Here is a 23,162-nt window from a genome sequence, read left to right as displayed (position 1 = left end):
TCTCAGGATAGCCTCTATCTATTTCTGTGTGTTGGTTTTAAACGTATCTGAATTAAAAGGGGTTTTAATCTCTGTCTCTTCTGTGAAATTAGATTGTACACAACTAAATATGACTGCTCTTCATAGTTTGCTGTTCTAGCATAGCCATAAAATGTATCAATGTATGTGTATATATGAATAACTATTTGATGCCAGACACTTTAGATTATATATTTAACCAGCCATGTCAAAACTTTAAAGGTAGATGGCTTCCAAAGTAATGGCATAATCATAATACTTGCAAATGATTTTACAGACAAACCGTGGCCTCAGCACAGGTCTCATATCCTTACCAGTAGTCTGAAACCCACTTTTTCTTTAGAGACCCCAGTTAACATTTGCTTTGCCATTGCTTCTTTCCTCTTACCGAGATGTAACTGAATGATGACAACTACCTGTGACTCAGCCTTCACCATTCATCTCACAGAAAAGCAGCCTTGGTACTGTACCTCTAATTTATATCTTCATCGGTCTGAACTCATGTCACATTGCACACAGCAAAGCAGGATCTGCTCATTCTGAGAGCCTGAACATTTCACAGATGGTGTCGTTGGTTTCCCCCTGGGACTGCCTCACTCTTCAGAATGACTTTTCTTCACGTCATGTATCTCCCATAAAGTTCCCACTGCATTTTTGTTCCTGCCTTTTTGCCAGTTTATAACAGTATTGTAGGAATAACCATGAAATAAAAAGCTTAATATACTGATTTGCAGTCCCAAGGGGAATTTACATTAGAAGTGAAGTTGGTATTATTTACTGAAAAGTGGTGTTATCTTCCTTTTTTTTATTATTCTTCTATTCCTATGATAATATGTTCCATGTAAATTTTCATGTGCTGGCATGCCTACAAGTTAATAGTGTAATAGAATGCTCAGCTCTCAACATTAGGGTGTTTTTAAGGTGAATTGCATTACATATGCCATTTCTTTGCAGAAAGAATATGGGGTTTGGCAAAGCTACCTGCTGAGCAACATAATAAGATTTTTGTACAAAGTACAAGTTACTGATTATTATTGTATTTTATTTTTCTATAATTTCCTAAGAGGCATTATCAGGTCTTACAGATGGGGTAAGCCTGTTTATTAAGATATTTATTAGCAAATAAAAGTTACAGTACTGGTGGTTATTTTTGAGTTAATGGTGTTTATTTTGCCTTAAGTTACTAATCTAATGATACACAGTGAAGCCTGTCATACATGATCATGCAAAAAAACCCCAGCTGCTTAACACAGGGTGGTGTACTAATAAAGATGGACCGGCAATATGTTCGAACACTTGAGATGCTTCAGGGTGGTGGTTTTTTTTCAGCTAAAGTATGTTTAATCATAGTGGCCTTTTCTGTGCTTACCACTGGCTGTTTATGCTCTGATAAACGCCTTGTCAAAATGCACATACTGTTAACAACATCAGGATAAAAATGTACACATTAAAAGTTCCAAAGAACAGCATTCCCTCCTTCTTGAGAAACACTGTGAATCTGAATTTTAAATAGATTTTAATGTGCTACTAAGAACCTGCAGTACTGTTCACCCTCTTTACTGTGGTTCACTGAGCCATGCAACTCCTTCTCTGGTGTTTTTCAAAACTCTCACTGACAAATGCAGTTTTAAACCTGATCATATTATGTAAATGGCAACACACAGCGATTCACAAAGAAGTAAATGCCATATACAATCATCAGATCCCACCTCAAAATTTTTAAAATTCTAATTAGCCCTTCATTTAATAACATCACATGCATACAATACAAAACTGAACAGAAGCATGTATAGATTAATGGGAAATTAATGTCAGATGTCCACAGTCCATTACATCCTGCATATTTTACATGGGAAGAGCTTTCTCACTAAGGACTGTCAGGTTTAACATTGTGTATATAAGACGAATGAATAATCAGTGTTTAGATCTGGTTATAGAAATGCCTTTGGTATTCTTTGTTCTTTATTGCGATTAAAACTAGCTCTCAGATATGTACTGATTTCAATATAAAAAGTAGGAGATGACGCCCTCTACTAACAAATACTTACCCCACAACCTGATTAAATTTTTAGAAAGTGCTTCAATCCAGAACTTCCCTGTGAGATTTATGCTACTTGCTTTTCCTTTAATGGCTTATAAGGTCACTATGAGGGAATCTCGTGTTCTAGTCAGAACATTTCTGGGAATAGGGAAATCACGAAATCATGGTTGCAGTTTACCTCAAACCTTTAATAATAATGGAAGTGACAATAAGAGTCAGAAAGCCAAACAATAGACGTGTTTGTAGTATTTTTGATCTTTGAAGTTTAATGTGAAGCACATTCTATCTGGGATGTTCTGGCATCAGTTTTGTCTTAAAAAGAACTGTTTGCATCACCATCAAACAGCTATTTCCATTCATCACTCCTCTTCCCAGGGCAGAACTTGAGACAGTAGACTGAAAGCTGCATTCAGCATACATAAAACTGGAGTTTTTCAAAATAAGGGGTGGAGCTCCATGAAGAAAAATTGCTTCTTCAAGCCAAGGAGGACAGAGCACCTTCTGGGAAGTGGAGGCAGAACTGGTTACTTCACCCCTCAGTCACTGCTTCTCTTTGTTCAAAACTGAAGGACAAACCCAAAAATACATTTAGTATTTCAGTCTGTGAGGGGCGAGCCTGGGACAGCATGCGGAGCGCTTCCCTGCCTCTGCTGCTTGGCCGCGGGCTCTCAGCAGGGCCTGCCATGGAGGGTGTCGGCATCCAGCAGCATATAAAGTTTTTTACATCCCAGGAATACCTCAACAGAGCTGAGAGAGTAAGGAAAACCCACTGTTCCAGTTCAAACCAGTCTTTTCAACTGCATTTGTTAAGTGCTGAAGCAGAGGGGGTAACAGCACGCTTTTGCAGAATTGAGAACAATTTGGCAGCTAAATAAAAGTACGTGGCAGAAAAGAGACTGGGGTTTAGTTTATACATGCTCCTGTTTGGAGCTCGTTTTAAGTGATTTAAGTTGGTGCAGCAATCCTAGAACCAGGCTCTCTGGACAGTGCTACACAGCAAAAAATTACCGAAGCATGTTTCCGACACTGTGCCTGGCCTAGGCAAGCCGCCCTCTTCCCAAACACCATTTTTTGTCATTACTTACACGATTTTTAAATACTTTCACCCATTATTTAAGTGACAAGTGGGTTTAAGGTTTTCCCTGAACACTGTACTCCACCACACCGCCTGCTTAAGAACCAGAGTTACTGTGAACACCTTTGATGCTAATTTTTATTGACCTTTTTCTTCCTACGTTAATTGTAACACCCAAGAGGATTTATCTGAGCGCTCTTGTGGCCGCTGTGCAAGAAGAGGAGCTGGGGTTGGAAAAAAATGACACAGGTGAAGGTGAGTTACACCGGTGAAGATGACAGGCGGCCGGGCACCAGTGACACGGCAACAGGCAAAGCTGCCACAGACGCTGACGCGCCCGATCGGGCCCGGCCCGCTGTTCCATCACAGCGGCCTCTGAGGCGCCCGAACGGCCCCGGCCCGCTGTCCCCTCACGGCAGCCGCTGAGGCGCCCGAACGGCCCCGGCCCGTGCCCGCGGCCCCCTCACAGCGGCCGCCGGGACCGTGCAGTGGGCGTGGCCGCAGGGCGCGCCCCGCCCCAACCACCGCCTCGCGAGCTGGCCGGAAGGGGCGGGTCTGCCGGGGGCGGGGGAGGCGGTTTCCTCGGCAACGGCGGCGGCTGGTGGCGGCGGGGCCTGGCCGACGTCTCGCGGGCCGAGGTCGGTGCTGCGGCCGCGGGGAGCGCGGGAGCCGTGAGGCGCTGCATCGGTGTCGCCCGGCCCCCTGTGGGAACCCATGTCCCACCGGCGTGGGGCCCTGCGTCCCGCCCCGGGCGAGGGAATTCGCACCCGCTGCCGGTTGCGGCTGGGGGCGGCCCTGGCCGGGGCGGCGTGGGATGCTGCTGAGGGGGGGACCTCGGCGGCGGGAGGGGGCCACCTGTCCTGGCAGCTGCGAGCGGCCTGGCTGCCCAGGGGTTCCCTGGCCCTGGCCGCAGGCGCTACTGGGGACCTGCTGGGCCCTGGCTTGTCGCCCTGAGTGCGGTGGGAGCAGGGGATCCTGGAAAAAACAAAACAAAACAAAAAAAAAAACAACAAAAAAAAAGCATCTATCGCTAGAGTTTTAGGTGATGCTATTCTGAAAAGGCCTTCTGTTGGTGGCTTAGGCAGCCTTGGTATCTCAGCGTTTATGGTTGAGTAGTCCACATGAATTAAATGGCCTTCTAGTGCCGTTGAGTTTGGAAGGGCCATCCGCAGGTTACCTGCGCTGACCACCGTCTCAAAAACTCAAGGAGACGATGAGTATCGTGCTCTGTGGCTCGTTGCTTTCAGCACAGTGTCCTGACAATTGGGGTGACAGGTTGCCATGTCTTGTTTAGCAGCCACCGGAGACAGGTGGCCGTGCCTGCTCGGGCATCTCCGGGGAGTGTGGCTGCAGCTCGCTTGGCTCCATGTCCCGGAGCTGGAGAACAAGTTCCTGGACCAAACTCTATCCAAAATAATTTTAGGCCATGTTTAACATGCTGTATAGAATTGTAGGCTAAATATCAGCTGGCAAAAAAAAAAAAAAAAAAAAGGAACCTGTGCCAGCTGTAACTGGTGAAACTCTTCACAGCTGGGAAAAAGAATGGCAGAAAAGGGGTAGGGCAAGAAGTCAAGGGTACGTTTTTTCTATTGTATTCTTAAATAATGATTTTGCCATGTTAGGAAAAACTGCTAGAAAAAACGTGGATTTTTAGAAAAAATTACAAAATTGCCAGAAACTGTTGCCAAAGAATGTGTATTTAGGTTTTTTTTGTTTAAAAGCGAACCCCTAGAAGTATCTTTCATGTGCTTGTGTTTCCTCCTTTTCCATTCTAAGAGTACTAGCAAGGTATTTTTTTGGACCTTATCACCTAGAATACATAGATAAGACTCTTGATTGGACTAGAAAATAGCATGTTTTGGAGCAGGGTTTTGTCAGGTTAATTTGATAATAAACATCGAGCCTTAATCTGCTTTCAGAGTTGTATGTATGTTAAAAAAAGGAGTGGGGTGTAAAAGAAAGGGAGTTAGAAGAAAAGCCATAATGTTTTTTTTCTTTGAGGGAATCGCCATAACTGATGTTGGCCAATTTTGACCCAGTAACAGCTGTATGTAGCTGTTACACACATAGCCACTTGGTAGATCAGTACTAGTCTTGAATCAAAATGCACTAGATAAAGCTTTTAAAAGCATCTGTGTTAAAAAAAGAAACAGAAACATACTGCAGACAAAGGTGATGGCTTATGTGACTTTATTAAATTCAGTGAAGAGGTGAGACCAAACACTTGTCATTTATGTATTTTCCTTTTCATGCACCTGCCATGATTTTCTGGGGTAAAGATTGTGGTATGTGTCCAGTGCTGGGCGGAGGGGGGGGACACTTTTATTAAGAGAAAAAACAGCCTTCACCACGAAGTTCCTCTGACATTAGTTAACTGCTTTGTTATTGAATGCATCACAAATATTTCAGCTGTCTGATTGGTGAAATTATTCTTAGTGGAATTCATTCAGGATAGACAAGAGTTATCTATCCTCTTTGCAAAGTGTGTTCAGCCAGGTACCACAAGGGAACTCATGATGTAAGCTCCTTCAAATGTGCTACTTGACAGGTAACTTCATCTTTTTTGATGTAGGAGTTTGCAATCTCCCTGAGGTGTGGGTGAATGTTACGGTGTCTGGCTTCATGTCTGTTGGATCTATTATAATCAGTTTCTATTTGTAGTGAATGAGTTCCTAATTTATACATGTTAATATTGGCAAAGCCTGTTACAATGAGAGTTTGAATTGAATTGACAGAGGGTACTTTACTTACTTCATCATTGGGTAAATTATGTAACAGATGCTGAAGAAGGGAAATACTGTTTAGCTTTGTTGTCTAATTTACGACTAGTGACAATCTGAAGTAAAATATAATGGTCTTCCTTTTTTTTTTTTTCAGTTTGATGGAAGGTAAAGAGGCATTGCAGTTGCACTCCTATTTGGACTGCTCAGAATGATGGCAGTATTGCCACCCAGCGAATCAAGGACATTGCATTATATAGACAGGGCTATAAACGGTCAATCTGCTTTTGTGTCGAGGCCTCTTCGCTATAATCAGCTTACACTCCATTTGTTTAGCATACCAAGCAAACCTGCTGTGACAGTGTTTGTATAGTGTCTTATTCGCACTGTCCTTTTAAAAGTTTAAGGACTGCTTAGCCACATGCCCACCTACTGTGCTAGCGCTGCTGTAACAGTTTTCCAACAGCTATTTCCTTCTCCGATTTTCTGAACAACAGGTAATCCCTGTGTATTTGAACGAGAATTATGGGATTGTTTGACAAGCTAGCGGGATGGCTTGGGCTGAAGAAAAAGGAGGTTCACGTTTTGTGCCTTGGCTTGGACAATAGCGGCAAAACAACAATCATAAATAAACTTAAACCTTCAAATGTAAGTAGCCTACTTAGTTCACTGTTGACATTTTTACTGCAGAATTGATGGTTGTTTAAACTGGTTTTGCATGCTGTTATACTAAATGTAACCATGGAAAAGATGTGAAGAACTCTTTGATTTAGTACAGTGGAACAAATATGTTTATGAGTTTCCAACTGACTAAATATAAGCATCTGCATGCATATTAGGAAAACATTTCCCAAAAAATCGCTGTTGATATGGCATGATTTTTCTAAGATGACCAGTAAGGAAGGGTTTATGATGGCTGAAATCAGGATCTGAAAAGTTTTCCTTAAGTCACTTAAATAATTGCTACAGGGTTGCAGTTATGAGTGATGTGTCGATCATTTGGGTTTAATACAACAACTTGCACGTAAGTATAACAACTTATCTAAATTCCTCGTGTTTATTTTAATCTTTTCCTGAGAAATAATAAAGATATAATAAATAATAAAATAGGAAATAATGTGAAGATGCATACTTAATAGTGACTTTGGCATTTTTGAAGCAGAATAGCTTTTTAAATGAAGTAGCATTTATGCTTGCAGTTCATTCATCCAGTGAAAAGTGTTTCAGGCCACTAAGAGTGCATAATATTATGAGCAAAGTTTTAAAATAGGTTTACCGTGTTTCTAGGTGTATTTATGGAATAGAAATAGATTAATTTTGTTAGGCATGTTCCGAGTCAGAGGCTTGTGCATCTTGGTTATATGCATTTGCAAAACTGTGACTTCTGCTGTTTATATCAGGACACAGCTTTTGGGTTTTAATTTCCACTGAACTTTTCCTAAAGAGTACCACTGGACATTGTTTAGAAAATGTAGCATGGTAAAGTCTCTGCCACTCTTCTGTTCCGGGCAATTATTCTTTCATGAAAATTAAATAGATTTATAGACAAATATGAAAACTGCTACTATATGCTGCCAGTCATTTTGGAGAAATACTACAATTTGTACCAGGCAAATTATACATTTATGTAATTTTTTGAGACATTTATTGTAGCAGGGTTTTTATGTCATGCCTTAAGCGGTAAAGGATTCCTAACTAGAGTTGAATGCAGACTACAAGATTCATCACAATAATAGGTATTAGAGAAGGTTCCAAGGGAATTACACAAGCAGAATAAATAGAAATTACTTGCTTTGCTGTAAATTGTGTCATGAGAATCTGCTTCTGAACATTTTCATTTAACATGATGCTTTTAGGAGGATAGCTTTGCGTACAACTTGTGTAAGTCCTATCCTTGCAAGACGTGACAAATTCTTTAATGTGCAACAAGTGTCATTAGATCAGATTTGGTGTAATTGTTTATTTTTAGGAAGATCAATGGATAGATGATTTTGAGCTGTGGATCAGCCCAGCCACCTTGAGAACTACTAGTTTTCGCCAGGGGCAATATATTGGGTGTCTGGCAAATACAAGCATCTGTTTGGAGTTGTTTCTTCTGAGCCTGATAAATACGTTTGAAAGAAATGTTAAAGAAGTAACATCTCTTCTACTCTGCAATAATTTTCCCTTGGTGACAGGAACTGTGGACTAAACTGTTTATTTACAGTGGTAGAATGCCATTTTCATAATGAAGCTCCAGGTGAACAAGCTGAGCTTGCTTCAGTTGTATGTGAGGAGTCAGTTGCTTATAGATAACACTTTTAATAAAGGGGCTCTAGAAAGCCTGTAAAAGGATTGCATCTCACTGTCTCAGACAGCTCTGTAATCTAATGAATGTGACCTTTCTCACCGATCAATATCGATGCTTCTTGAAGGAGCTATACTGTTGTACCAACTTAGCTGATAAGTTGCTTGGATAGCTCCACGGTAAACCTGGTTATCAGACAGATCTATTAATAATGCTTTATAGTTTGGCCATTCCTCTGTGGCAAATGGTGTTTTCTTTTAGTGGTCTAGTAGTTAAAATAGAATAGAAGCCATTGTGTAACGTCTGAAGTATAATTCCCAATGTCAAATATCCTGCCTGTGGACAGAAGCTGGGAGTATGGCCAATCTAGTATCTTGATAGAATTATACCCTCCTCTACCTAAGAGGCTTGCGATAATGTACAGACTTGTTTGGGTTGACATTGTGACTTCCAAAGTGCACAAATATTGTGAAATTTGACCTCAGTCATAATCTTCAAGCAGTTTTCTTCCATGTTAACCTATCTCCTATTTATGTGATGTACACCCATACATGTACAAACAGACTAATGTAAACGGTGGAATCTCATTCTTGAGGCTAAAATGTCTTCAATGCTCTTGTCCAACAGCATTCACTGTATTTCCTAGAAAATACAAAACCTTGATTTTTAATTACTGTACTTTCTGGGAACTTTTTTACTGTAATGTATCTGGATTGTAGAAAGTTTCTTGTATTGCATGGTTTGGGGAAAAATAGATCTGTAGTGTATTCATGTTTCAAATATATTTCAATATTTGCATTTTCCAACTTGATTGTAAAATTTTTACTTTCTTTCCTTTAAAGGCTCAAACTCAGGACATTGTTCCAACAATAGGATTCAGCATAGAGAAATTCAAGACTTCAAGGTAGTAGTTTCTTTTGTTTTCTCCATTTAACAGTAATTAATATACAGTAGTTGGACTTAATTACCTCTTTCAGTGGGATGTAACTGAGTATAGTGTGCGGTGGTATAATGACATGACATATGTATTGTGTTGCTATAAAACTATACATGTGTTCCAAAAAAAAATTTTTTTTTTTTTTGCAGTAGTGTATATTAATATCTGATGTCTGTCTGTTAAGAATTTCAGAATAGGGCACTGTTACAGACCTGAGGAGAGACAGTTGCTTAGGTGGTAACCAATATTCCATTAAACACTCTCACTGGAAGGGACTCTGAAGAGATTGCAGTCTAATCTCATTAAATGAAAAATGGTGGCGACAGCATTAGCAATGTAAAGATGGCAGGGGCAAAGATCAGGAACAGGAGGAAGAAATCATTAGTTGAATGAAGGCTAAGATTTAGAAAAGGAATGTTGTGAGACAAAGATACTTCAAGCAGGTAACATTAGTTAACATTTTATTCTGTAGTCTTCACAATGTATTTTTAATGGGTACAGTTAGTCTTCAAACCAAGCGACGTGCCCCACTGGTTGAGAGATCTGCAAAAAAATTGTTTATTCATTGAGCTGATGTGTGGGGTTGATAGGTTTTGTGTTTTTATAGGAGGCTCAACAACTGTATTCTTTCTCAGTAAAGCACATGTGTGAGAATGTGAGTCAGTTAATATTGCTTTCCTTTATTCTCATCCTGTAACAGGAGAGGTGACCTGCAAATACATCATGTAGAATGATTTAAAAAACTCAAACTCACAACCCATCCCCACCCCAAAACCTCATTAATCTAATATTACAATCAAAACATTGTTTGGGGGTTGCTAATAACTACACATAGCAGAGCAGCTAGTCAAGAATCAGAGGATGTCTACATACAGAGTGGAAAGGATGGCTGGAGAGCTTCCTTTTCCAAACCTCCTCATTTTTATGTGGCCTCCACTTGGGGGAGATATTTGGAACTACCCAAAACAGGAAAGCTTAATACTGAATTAAGCATTTGCTGATTTCTGTGTGGTTTACTGAATTATGAAGTGTTGCCTCTGTAAACATTCCAGGAGTGGATCAGAATTTTTTTTCTAATGTTCTTTAAGTTGATTCACTGTATTTAGCATTTGGGTAAAATGTCAAAGTTGTGAAGACTACCCTTTGTAGATTGGTCATCTGAAGTAACCTGTTATTAATAGAAGGTGATTTTTTTTTTTTTCTGAAGGTGGAATTATTTTTTTTTAAAGCCTTTTATTTTGTATACAGAACCCTTTGGATGTTATTGGTGCCTGTCTAGGGACAGAATTTAAGACAAGCTGTGAATTTTAAGTCATGGATCATCTGAATTCCGTTTACTCAGCATTATAAACAATATTCGATACTAACGTGATAACAAGAGAGGCTGAATGGGATATTATTTTATATTTGATGTGACTTTATAATTGGTTTTGTTCTTTTCAGAGAATAAACAAACACATTTTCTCATACGAGATTTTTCTATAATAAGACTGCACAACTGGGTAGGATAGGTAGTTTGAAGGCAGGTAAAGTAACCAGAGTTCCTTTGGGAATCTTTCCCAGTTGATTAGGATTCAAGTTGATCTGGCTTTTTTTTCTGTCAGGGCAGCAAAGCAAATAATTTGGGTTTGGCGTTTGTTCTCTGTTTCTGTGTCTCATATGCTTCTTTTCTTTGCAGTTTGTCTTTCACAGTGTTTGATATGTCAGGTCAAGGGAGATACAGAAACCTCTGGGAACATTACTACAAGTAAGCCTATCATTTATTTTAAAGCATTGCTGTTCATATTGGCTGTTTTGTGTGTTATTTAAACAGAGTATGGTAATATCTAGTGGTTAAAAGTGATTCAGAGAAGACTTACACCTGGTGTTTGACAGAAGGTCATGCTGGATAAATACAACTTCTCTTTCTGTTCTAAAAAATGAAAAATTTTATACGCTGCTAGTCAGCATGCTTTTGGGGACATCTTGTTGACTCAGCGATTAGGGGAGCATACTAGAGGTGGGATTTACATGTTGAAACCTGAAAATCGATCCTGTAAGAAAGCACCAAGATGAATTAGGCTTCCTGTTTTTCTGTTCTTCTGTAGGTAAGTGACTTAAGACCTAAAAGGTATTGGCTGATGTCTGAGATTTTGAGAGGTGAGGGAAATTAACCTCAGAGAATGAGAAACAAACATGTAACTAAGAACTTGACCAGGTATTCCTAGATGTTATTTATTAAGCAGAATATTTGCGGTACTTTATGACACTATGGTATTGCCTTATTTGTAATAGTGCCAATTGCTGGTTTTCTGGCTTCTAATGAAACTTGAATCTTCATTTATGTTGTCTCATTGTTATTCTGTAATACCCGATACTGATCTAAATAAGGTGAACAGTAGTAAACCACATAGAAATAGCTTGGAGAAATAGAACAGAGAAATTATTATCATACTCATTAATATTTGATGTGATAGAGCGTAAAGTATTCTTAACTGAGGATTAACACTTCATGTCCTTTCTATGGAAAATGTGTTATTTTTTGATTTTTTTGGAATTTTTTTGAACAATGATATATTTGAAATATTTTCTTGAAAACTTGTTATGTGGGTAGATCTTCATTGTTCGAGTGTGTTAGATGTATGTCTCCCAAATCTTTTGGATTTCAATAACTGATGCCCTTAGGCTGTTCCCAAAATACTACCCAAGTGCTTTGTAAGCAAACAATTTTTCTGACTGCTGTATTTAATGCAGTAACATACCCTTTGTGCCACATAAACAGCTTTTTATCTTAACAGTAAGGGAGTTTCTTACGTAATGCTGACAGCGAAATGTGCAATCGTGTCCACCTTTCCTCCTGAGTTAGTGCAGTAGTCATGTGTTTAAGATTAACTTCTAAGAATAATGTAAAAACAATAATTTGCTGTTCAGTTTATAAAAGTTATGCAAGATTTAATTTGCAAGAATTGCAAAATGGCAATCAAATCCGATCAAGTGTCTAAGTGGCTGCTTTCGCATATTTGAAGCTTGCCGTTTTCTTGTGTTTGGCTTGAAACTGTCTTCTAATATGTTCTCAAATTACACTTGTCTTAAATATCTGTAAACTCGAGTTGTGTCCCTATTACTCGTACGTCTTTTTGAAGTTATATTTTTGGTGGTAAATACATGCTAAGACTGTGATTCCTCTAGAAAAATACTGTATGTTCATAAAAATTACTTAGACGTTTTCAGCTAATACGCAAAAGCTTTATTTGCTGTTGGAGTTCTGTACTCCAGAAAAGAACGGACCTTCTGATACAGTCTTAGGCTGGTTGAGTTATTTCTGGTTTTGAGTAGATCTAGGACTGTTTCTTATCAAAATACAAAGGTAGATGGTGCTGGGGGCAGTGGGGTGAAGAATGTAGCCTTAATGATGTCTCAGAGAAATGTAAAACAAAGGAGAAGTGAATGTTACATTAAAATGTAAATAAAAATACCTCGTGTGGGTGTTTGTAATTGTTCATCTGAATTGGTCAGACTTTAACTTGCTTTCAAATAATAAGTTTCAATAAATGGAACATCAAATCATAAAATATTAATAATATCTTGAAATAATGAGCTGAAAGTTGTATATATGTTGTGACTGTGGTCATATTGCCAGAAGAATGTCTTAATGATTTGCAATAGGTGACAGTTCTTTCCTGTTACTCAAAACAAAAGAAAGATCCTGTTTATGCCGGCTTTTGTAAAAGCTAAATTAATCTGCATGTGCCTAGTTGTTAAACAGATGTGGACACACATTTTTTTCTGAAAAGGTAATTGACCTTTCTCTAAATAAACTTGTTCTAGTGTAGGAAATTATTTCTACAAAAACCTGTCCTGATTTTCTTTGTCTGTCTGACCACACTGTCAGAATAGCGGTTGGTTACATTTTCAGAGTTCTTTTTTCAGCCTTAGTAGTGAAATCAAGCTTTTTTGAAGGGTCTGTGTAGAGTGAACTTTGTATGAGCCACACAGCTAACAACATCATGTCTCAAAAAATTATGCAGGTTACCAAAAGATTGAATTTCAGAAATAAGACTGGATTCAAATGTTAATGGTAAATAACAACAAAAAATAGATGGAAAAAAAATCATCAGGTTGGTTTGCTTTTTTTGGTGTTTCTTCTGAAGCCTTTTCTTAGTCACAGTTTAAGAGAACCTATAATTTGCCTCTTTGCTTTTTTTATGTTATGCAGAGAAGGCCAAGCCATTATTTTTGTCATTGATAGCAGTGACAAATTAAGAATGGTTGTGGCCAAAGAAGAGCTTGACACCCTTCTGAATCATCCAGGTGAGGAGGCTTTTTTCCCCTTCTGTCTCCATATTTGTTATGTTGTCTTAAGAAAAGCCCTGATCTGATCTGACACATTGTGCATTCTGAGTACTTTGCAAATATTTTAGCTGTTCATGAATACTAGAACAGTAATAGTCTTCAATAAGTTTGGCATTTGGGGTTTTTTGTACCTATTCACACTTACAAACTGACTATATACTTCATTTGGCTACACTGAGTTGAATTGGTTTCTTACCAATCAGTGTAGATCCAAAGTTGCATCGTTTTGAGGAAGAATTAGACTTGGACCCTTTGAAAGCTGGAGAGCCTGTATGTGATGACCAACACATACAAAAAGGTCTATCTCTGTCTGAATTTTTCCATGAAGACAGCTAATTCCTTTAATGTAACTTTTAATTTCTTTTTTCATCTTCTTTCTATTTATTATGCTTTAGTCACAAATAAGAAGGGATAATTATACCACTCAGTTTCAATTGCTTATAAAAGGATACATGGGATGGGAGAGGATATAAGAGCATTCATAAGGGGGTTTGTTTATTTTGTTTTGGGTTTTTTTACATGAGACTATACTTTTTTAATTAAGTTCTGAGATCAGTGAATTCTCTGCTTCTTTGCCCTTCCATATAGCAACATTACTGGAATGTTTTTGTAAGCAGTCTGCAATTTTGACTTTCAGCACTTAAAGTAGTTGCTGTGACTAACTAGATTATAAAACTACATGCAGGAAATTTAAAAGTGAAATAATCCTGTAATTCCTTATTTATTTATTAAGCTGGTAGAGCCTTAACTTGTGGGGTTACCATGCTGAAAGTAAGAATGGAGAAGCTGACTTGTATTTCCACCCAAGAAAAGTAGTATGTGATAGGGGCGGTTATGTTAGTATGATTTCATTTTCTGTGAAGACTGCGTGTAATACATTAGTTAGTCAACAAAGATGCTGTAGCTGAGTGTGTGTGAGCTGACTGGGCCCTCTTAATTTCGTGCTGGAGGGTATGGGCCACTTTACATGCAGACACTGAAAAGACAGTCTGGCAGATGTCAAAGGGGAGGATGAGGTGAACCAAAGGCTGCAGGTGAATTATAGAGAGGCCAGGGAACTTTGTACCAAAGCAGGTCTTAACCACAGTAGTAAAAGGCAATTGTGTTGGTAAAATGGGACCAAGGGTGGGAAGTAAAGACTGCTGCAATAAGTCACTGGTTTATTAGAAGGCAAAAGAGTGAAAATATTAAGACTGAGGAGATGCAACCTTAGGTGGGACTTTTCATTTAGGCATTAATAGGTTATTAACACTGATTTAGCAGGTCAGCACTGTTCAGATTTTGACGTATTTGTGTCTTCTAGTTCTGAAAGACCACGGCTATGCCCACCTAGTACATTGTATAGAACCAGGAAAGGGCAGTTGAGTGTTTCTGCCTTGGAGTAGCTCAGTTCAAATGCAGCAACAGTGTTCCTATTCCAATGTTTCAGATTTTTGATTGTTCATATCTAAGAGAACCAAAGAGAATAAAAAGTTCTTCTAGTAGTAATGTTTGATAAAAGTAGCTCTTAACTGAATTGATATATAACTGTTTTACTGTAGCAATATTTTTATTTGTATTACTGTTCTGCTTTTTGTTTCTGCATACCCTACTTTCTCCCTATCTGTGTTTCTGCCTCTGTGAACCTTGTGGAGTGCTTTAAATTTACGTGTGTTTGCTTAAGGTTTAAATGGATGCAGTAACAACCTTGAATCAATTCCTGTCTCTGAAAGTCTTAGCAATCCTTCAGTAAAACAGTTCCCTCACTTTTTTGCCAGACTTTGCCTGAGGTTGTCAGCAAGGGAGGGTGTACTGTCAAGTGTCAACGGGGTTAGAAGTTGTACTAGCTGGGACTGTTCTATGGATCAGAACCATACATTATTTTTACTTACATAACTGGACAACGCTCTGCAAATAATGGCTTGTTTAATGATCACTGTTACAGTATTATTTGTTTTAAAACAAATTTCATTCTTTAGCATTTTGTAAGACGGTAGTGTGCAGATTTCTTGTTTTGGATACTAACTCTTGGGTCACTTGACCTCCAGCACATGCTTCTAAAATAAACTGAAATCCCTGTAAATTTGAAATTCTTTGTATAAAATTACACATCACAAATATCTAGTGTCTGGGATTTTTTTTAATGCGTAACTCATAACTACATGCAAATAGAAAATTTAACTTTCCATTAATGACTGTGAAAAAGGGTTGTGGGGGGTGGCAGCTAGCAAATACTGTGTAGCAGGAAACAATGATAAGGTAGGAAATAATCTAAAACCATGCAACCACCACTTTATTTAGCAAACATCTTTCAGTGTACATTTATGAGTCTATGTGGGTAGGTTGTGCCCCTTCTTAATTGCTTTAGAAAAGTACTGAAAATTTCTTGATTAACTTGGCTACTTGCATACACAATGTCAACTAATTTGTGTGGGCTTAATTTATCCATAACCTGCAACCTGTGGGTGCCAGGGTTCATTTATTTATACTATTGGTTAATGTAGAAGTTTCAATCAGGAGACACAAAAGTTGTTCAGCTGTGGAATCAAAGCAAAGATTTAATGATACTCTGTGCTTATATTTTGAGGCCTTTGTTTTGTGTTCGAGGGTATCAGAGGAAAAAATAGCTCCAGACAGAGTAAATAGTTGTGGAAATCTTCAGCATTTTAGTCAGCATTTGATGTCTGAGTATGAATGAATAGATAGTGTTACTTCCACTGTTTTTTGTGGAAAGGTTCAGTAGGGGGTTTGAAAAGAACCTAATTAGGAACGTTCAAACCACTTCAGCACTGACAGTTTGTTGGGTTTTTGGGGTTTTTGTCCCCCTTCCCCCAGGAGGGGCAGCTGGCTTATGTTTGAAGTTTTTAAATAAATCCTTAGCTTGTTTTCTATATGAAATAACCTTTTATTTTTACAATTTAAAAAAAACCCAAAACTGTATAGCAGTTTTCATTGGGGAGGGGTCTAACTTCTTTTGCCATCCAGAATTGATTGATAGAATCAAATTTAGATTTTTCTCTAATCCTTTGTTTAAATAATGTGAAAAGATCTTACAGTTAGCATTGGTGCTGGTAATTTTTTGGTAGTTTTACATCTGTCAGATTTTAAGAGAGTATACTTCCTTTCCTTCCAATGACTCTATTCTTTTGTGGTAATCAGCGAGGCTTGTGCTTTTGAATGTGTAAATATGCCAGAAATTGCCAGTGTACTTTGTTTGATCTGTAGTTCTCAGTGCTAGCTGATAAGAACTTTTGGAAGAAAGTCCTTCTTCAAGTGAAGGTAGGATAAGGGATGTCCAGACATGCACTTTTTTTTATGAAGCCATGGACATTCTCCAGGATGCCGAAGGATAATTCAGACTACTGTTATGCACCTATTGTTGTGAGGTTATGAATGAACAGAAATAATTGTTTCTGTCCATTTCATACATCCAGTTCTCACTAAGCAGAGATGTGTAGCATTTGTAGGCAGTTGCTTGATCTCCTGATCCTCGGCTTCACCAGCAATTTATACCTGCAGCTTTAAATGTATGTATAAGGTAGGGAGGGAGTGGGTGGAAGATCCCAAAGCCTTCCAGAAAGTTTGTGAGCATTCTTGAAGCATGCATCAGAGGACATGTGACCCAACAGTGTGCGTCTTGGTAGGATACAACCTTCAGAGAATGGCAGTTCCAGGTGAGCAGAATATCTTCCTGTATTGTTTGTAGCTTATTACATGAAGAGATTAGTAAGTATCATGATCGTTATGTTTCTGCCCATGCCTAGATATTAAGCACCGTCGACTGCCTATTCTCTTCTTTGCTAACAAGATGGACCTCAGGGATGCAATATCATCTGTGAAAGTATCTCAGTTACTGTCATTAGAAAACATCAAAGACAAGCCCTGGCATATCTGGTAATTTTCCCTTTTTGTATCCTTTTATTGGTATTGCTTTGTACAGTCATATTTAAGCTCTATCATGCCACTCAGTATTATGTAACATAAATTGGATCAACCAGATAAAATGCTGTGCTGCCACATGTGGAAACAGTAGTAACATTACAATACTTGCTATAAAACTTGTTTTAAATGCACAATGCGTTCATGTAGACTGTGTCTTGAAAATTTTCACAATAGAACTGTTACCCAGAGAGTGAAATGGAAGACCGCTACTGAAATCAGAAAGCAGTGGCTTATCAGAAGAGCTGCTGCTATTTTTTGCTGGGAAATTGAGTAGCATTGTTATCAGAGTGCTGCTGCTAGTTTGTCTTGTAGGTTTCAGAATATCAACAATAAAACCTTTAGAGTTGGGATTTTTTTCCACTGTGCAGATGCTTTAGCAAACTACTGTTGAAAAACCATTTCGCAGCTGTTCTCATGTGAATTCAGAGGGACACAGTACTCTTTGTACTGTGTAATGTTTGAGGGGATTTTTACTTGTAGAAACTAGTGTCTTTTCTGTCTGAAGGATTTAAGTTTTCCTATGAATAGAAGGATTTTGTATTAGTGTTCACAAGGAAAAAACCCTCTCATTATATCAAAAGTGTTTTATAGGAGTTAATTTTTTGTCTTAATAAAGTCCTCAGATACTATTAAAAAAGTGCAATCAGCAGCTAAATGCTACTGAAAACTACAATATTCATTTTAGGCCCTTTCACACTGAACTTGATTACCTGGCCATTGTTTTAGGGGTCACTGCTTTTTGTCTCAGGAATTACACTGATGAATTCCCAAGGTCCTTGGAAGATAATTTTATAGCTAACCACAGTAACAATCTAGATTTATTGCTGTGCTAGTTTTCATAAACTGAAGAACGAGGGGCCTTTAAACAGTTATGACCCTGTGATTCAAAAGGTAGGTTTACGCTGTTCTCAGTGTAGCTTAATATTAATATATATTAACAGATACTCCTAGGGTTGCTGTTACAATGAAGTATATATGCCCTATACTTTCTCCCTCTAGTACTCCAACATTATCGCTGTGTATAGGAGCTGAGTGGCAGGACAGTTGGACTTGATGATCTTAAAGGTCTTTTCCAACCTAAATGATTCTATGATTCATCACTGTTCTTGCAGGTAGTAAACATCTTTTATAGCATAGTCTGAGGAGGGTGTTATCTAAGTGGAGGTGCCACAGAACAATGTGGCTGCCTTGTGTGGGAGCTCTTCCAGAAACCCCTCATGTTCTAAGAATGATTCCTCTGCCTTGAAACTGGAATTAAAATACAGATTGCATCTTGGAATGGTGGTTCCATATTGGGGAGGTACTCTAGAATACATCATTTGGGAAGTGGCCTTCTCCATGTGAAGAAAACTTAAGTACTTGATGCTGCTTTGCAGTTCTGTAAATTACAAGTATAGCGATTGACTCCACTAAACCCGGTATATTTACAACATTTTCATAATTTGATTTGTTTCTTTCAGTGCCAGTGATGCTCTTAAAGGAGAAGGGTTACAAGAAGGTGTGGATTGGCTCCAAGGTATACCATATGTCATTCTCTTGCTCTATTTTCATTCTGTTCAACTTTTTCATTTTGTAAGGTTTTTTCTTTATTATTTCCTTTGTTTTCTTTCTGTCTACTTCTGCTGTCAGACCAAATTACACAGTGAGTACTGATGCTCTGTCTCATATTTGCCTTTCATTTACCTCCTTAAAGTACTCAAAAGATCATGTCAGTTTCTCCGACAGAAGTGTATGCTATGAAATATTAATGCATACTCTTGCAAACAGTGTAAGGCTTTCTTGTAAACAATAATAATACCATTTCCTGCACTTCAATTTATTACTGTAGTAGTTCAGCTTGTTCTTTAATTTATTCTTACTGTCCTGTTACAGTTTTACGTAACCTAAGGTTACATATCAGGAAATGGTGAATAAGCAGGCTAGCAAAATAAGCAAAGTACAGAAATGCAGTAGTTTTGATTATTCAACTTCAGCTCTTTAATCTAGAGCCAAAATAAGAACATCTTACAGTATAATGATCATAGTTTATGCAGACATTCATAACTGCATACAAAATATCAGATCCAGCTTAGGTGATGTATTGCATATACATTTTTATTTGCAAACTTGGTATGGATGTTGTATATCCTTCTGTTGTATGTTGGCAAGGTTCTGGTGTCTCTTATCCTCCCATGTACTGCTAAATGCATAGAATAGCGAAGTGTGGTATTGTTTTGGTAGACTCATTCTAAATTTAGCTCCCTAATTTACGTTGCTTACACTCCCAAGTGTTTTGCGTCTCCTGTTCCAACCTGAACCTGGAAGACGGTTTCCCTGCACTGGCGTGTCCTCTGCTGTGGCAGCCGCTAGATGTCAGCCCCGATCCAGAATCCAGAGTCAACCAAACTAATTACCTTCAAACTGCAGCTAAATGATAGCCGTTGTCCCTGACTTGACAGATCTGCATTTATCTGTGGGTACCAGACTGTCCTTCCTAATTAGAATCCTTACTGCTAATTAGAAAGATGGTGTATTTTACAGTGTTATTGCAGAATAAAACACATTTGGTCATGTTTTCAGAGGAAGGGAGACCAGCCAAAAATAAGTCTTTACAAAATAATTTGCTGCCCTACAGAACAACAGTGATGCATCCTCCACCTCTAAAAAAGTTCTGTGGTGGGGAACCAGTGTCTCGGTACAGAGTTTCCTTCCTTGCTGTACCCTATTATCATAGAGGTAGATTCCCAATGATGTATTTTTTTCCAGATCTCAGGTATAATTATGATTTTGTATTATTTTCCTGTGATTTTCAGGGTCTCTGCTTATCTTTGAGCAACCTTTAAATTTCAGTCCAAATTTCAAATTGATGGTTTTGTACATAGCTTCAAGCTACTTAAAAATATCTCAAATGCTTGCCTAAATATTTTCTGACAAACTATTAAAGTTGTATGTAGATTTTTAAGCACAGTAAGCAGGTGCTTCTGCTGTCATTCACTTACATAGGTCTTCATAGCTATTAATTTCTTATGTATTGTTAACTCTTAATTTTCTGACCTGAAATTTTTTATGGATGGGTTTATCTAAACATTTTCTTTTACTTCATGGCTCAGTGTCCCCAACAGTTGGAGGGATTTGATTTAAACTGCATTATTGCCTAAACATATGCAGTTTGGCAGTTATACTTTTAATGGATTGTTCAGGAAAATGTCTTTTTACTACTATTCTCCTCATTCCTAAAGCACTAGATAGAAATATTTGGAACGACTCTTAAGTTATAGTGGTCCCTAAATGACAGCCTGTAGATGCCATGAAATCCAGTGGAGGAAATGACAACTGATTAACGAATGCACAGTTCTCCTTATCAACAGCCATGCTTTCCTTAGTTACCTTTTGCAGACCCATTACACAGGTAGCTCGCAGATCTGGGGCAGCAGGGGCAGAAGGTTTTGCCTTTTTTTCCCCTGGTGAAGGCTGAGTTTGCCTATTTCCCTACTTAGCAATGGGGTTACTATTGCAACAACACATTATTGGTAGGGTAAAACTAACCTGTCTCTCAACAGTCTAAACCCAGTTCACATTCCCTATTAGTGCTGAGAAATTGTGCTGATTTCCACATTTTGTGATGGGGATGCAGTATATTTATGCTAACTCAGGGAATGCCTGTAGTGAATTGAGAAGTGGCAATCAGGCAGCAGTATGGAGAAATTTGGCTATTGAGAGCAAAGAAGTTTTCATGTGAGTTATTCAAAAATAAACTTTAAATCCTTTGCATCTGGGGAGTTAATGTGTGTTCAGTTATGTGGAAGCTGAAACGTACAAGGAATTGAAATGCATACTTCATAAAGTAAACTTCCAGGCCTTATTCTCATCAGCTTACTTTATAAGCCCAAAAAAATATAAAAATTGAATTATGTGGAAGAGCCTTCCAGTCCAGTTAGCAACATTTGGGGGAAAAAACTTGGCTACAGAGGAATTTCTGAAGTGGATGAGAGAGCAAGTTGAAAACAACACTAACTGCATTGTCCCCCAGTCAAGTAGCTACACTAAAGTATCTATTGGTGTAGTTCTGTAACCCAGACAATACTGGGTTATTTTTTCAAAAAGCAAAACACAACAAGAATTCACCTTGTGTTAAGATTAAATGTTTCTTTTTATTAACAGATCAGATCCAAGCAATGAAGACATGAGAGATAAATAAAGGATATATGGCATTCTTTTACAAACTTTGTCAGTAGGTGTACAAGATCCTTGGAAAGGAAAAATGATTTAAAGAAAATGAACAGTTCAGCTAAAATATACTGTGTTGACTTGTTTCGTTTTAGTATCTCTTCCAGGAAAACTGAATGTAGGCAACATAGCACCTCAGGTATGCACACTGATGAATTAAATTGAATCTTGTAACTGGAGAGCCTATTTTAAAAGAAGAATTGTGTTAACAATAAACATCTGCATTCATTTGAGTTTTAGATGATAGCCATCAGGAAATGCCCCTCTGTTTTTTAAGGGGGCACCTTTTGACCAAATGGAAATATTTATTTTCCAGAGAAAAAAAAAAAAATCAGCACTTCCTGAAATACAGCTGCATGAGATATGTACTAATTTTACGTGCCCATTTCTAGGTATTTCTGCATTTTTTTTATTGTAAAGTTTGACATTCGGTTTTTAGTAACTATCTACAATAGGCTTCTAGAGGAATATTTTGATTTAAAAGACAAGGATTCAAATATTCAGTGTATTTGCTATAGATGATTGCAGATGTTTTTAAGGAACTGATTTAATGAAATGTTATGAATTGATTGTGTGATATGCTATGGTTATTGTTGCATTCCCATTAATAAAACTTCAAATATACAACATGCCATGGTTTGTTTTTTTAACTTAAAATGTTCACTGATGGTCTTGACATCTTAAGAGATTTTTGGTTTTCTGTTAGTTTCATTTGGAATTTGTTTATCCATTTTTCAACGAATATAGCACTGTATACTGTAATAAAATTGTGTCTCCTTTGCCAAAATTTTTTTTTAATATATTTGCTACACTTTCTAATAAACTAGACTGCTCTTCCAGATATTTAAAGAGCATATGGTTGAAAGTTATATTTTGGAAACACAGTCAAGGGACAGTTCACTAGTTTACTAATCATTAATATGAAATATGTCTTATACTTCTGTTGTGTATAAAAACAGTTTTACTTTCAAGAATAATTGTTAATAAACTTTCTGACTACAAATATGTACCATAGGTAGCAAATTAAGCCAATGCTAAGAACTTTATTTCTGTCATGCCACCTCTTCCCCTTTAATACCTCCTCCTTTGTCCAAGAAACAAGCAGACTGACACTGGGAATGCTGAAGGCTGTATTTAACTGAGTGATTAGGTGATTCCTGTGGCAGATATAATATGTAGGTCTTGCAAAAGCTCCCACACACACCTTATTATCATATAAAACACACAAATGTTCTGTAAGCATGCCTTCTAGGGCTCACTTAAAGAGTAATATTTGGAGCAAAGGGACCTGCCTGAAATGGTAGAATATTTCCATGTACTTCAAGTTATTATTAACTGGTTAATTTTAACTCTCTTGCTTTGCTAGAGGAACCTGAGTCTTACTGTAAAAAAATGTTTCTTACAGGATGTCATAATTCTGACAGTTCAGTTTCTTATGAAAGTATTTATCTCTCATGTCTCTTTCTGTGATGCCTTCTGTCAACTCTCAATCTAAATATCTATACAAAAATCAAATACAAAGGAGGAAAAATCATATAATTCTGAGGTGTTTTTCTAACGGAATTGTGGGGCAGATAATTTTTTGGTTTGCACTGGATAATACAGTAACAAAAATAATACTTGTT

General features: G+C 37.9%; 1 protein-coding gene across 2 annotated transcripts; it reads left to right on the top strand.

Moving 5' to 3' along the window:
• Positions 1 to 3,671: 3,671 nt before the first annotated feature.
• On the top strand, positions 3,672 to 22,164 carry ARL6 (ADP ribosylation factor like GTPase 6). Of its 2 annotated transcripts, XM_037378094.1 has the most exons (9): positions 3,672 to 3,772; positions 6,352 to 6,502; positions 8,984 to 9,045; positions 10,757 to 10,825; positions 13,274 to 13,368; positions 17,154 to 17,283; positions 18,792 to 18,847; positions 18,961 to 18,973; positions 21,472 to 22,164. In XM_037378094.1, the coding sequence occupies exons 2-9, from the start codon at positions 6,380 to 6,382 to the stop codon at positions 21,506 to 21,508; spliced, it is 585 nt and encodes a 194-aa protein (XP_037233991.1). In that variant the 5' UTR covers positions 3,672 to 3,772; positions 6,352 to 6,379; the 3' UTR covers positions 21,509 to 22,164. The 2 variants fall into 2 exon arrangements, with proteins under 2 accessions (XP_037233991.1, XP_037233992.1); XM_037378095.1 differs by lacking the exons at positions 3,672 to 3,772; positions 18,961 to 18,973 and having other exon boundaries at positions 4,633 to 6,502.
• The last annotated feature ends 998 nt before the right edge of the window (positions 22,165 to 23,162 follow it).

This window comes from Falco rusticolus, chromosome 2 (genome assembly GCF_015220075.1).
Source record: "Falco rusticolus isolate bFalRus1 chromosome 2, bFalRus1.pri, whole genome shotgun sequence".
In the NCBI taxonomy this organism is placed as follows: domain Eukaryota; kingdom Metazoa; phylum Chordata; class Aves; order Falconiformes; family Falconidae; genus Falco; species Falco rusticolus.
This window is presented reverse-complemented; position numbering and strand designations above follow the sequence as displayed.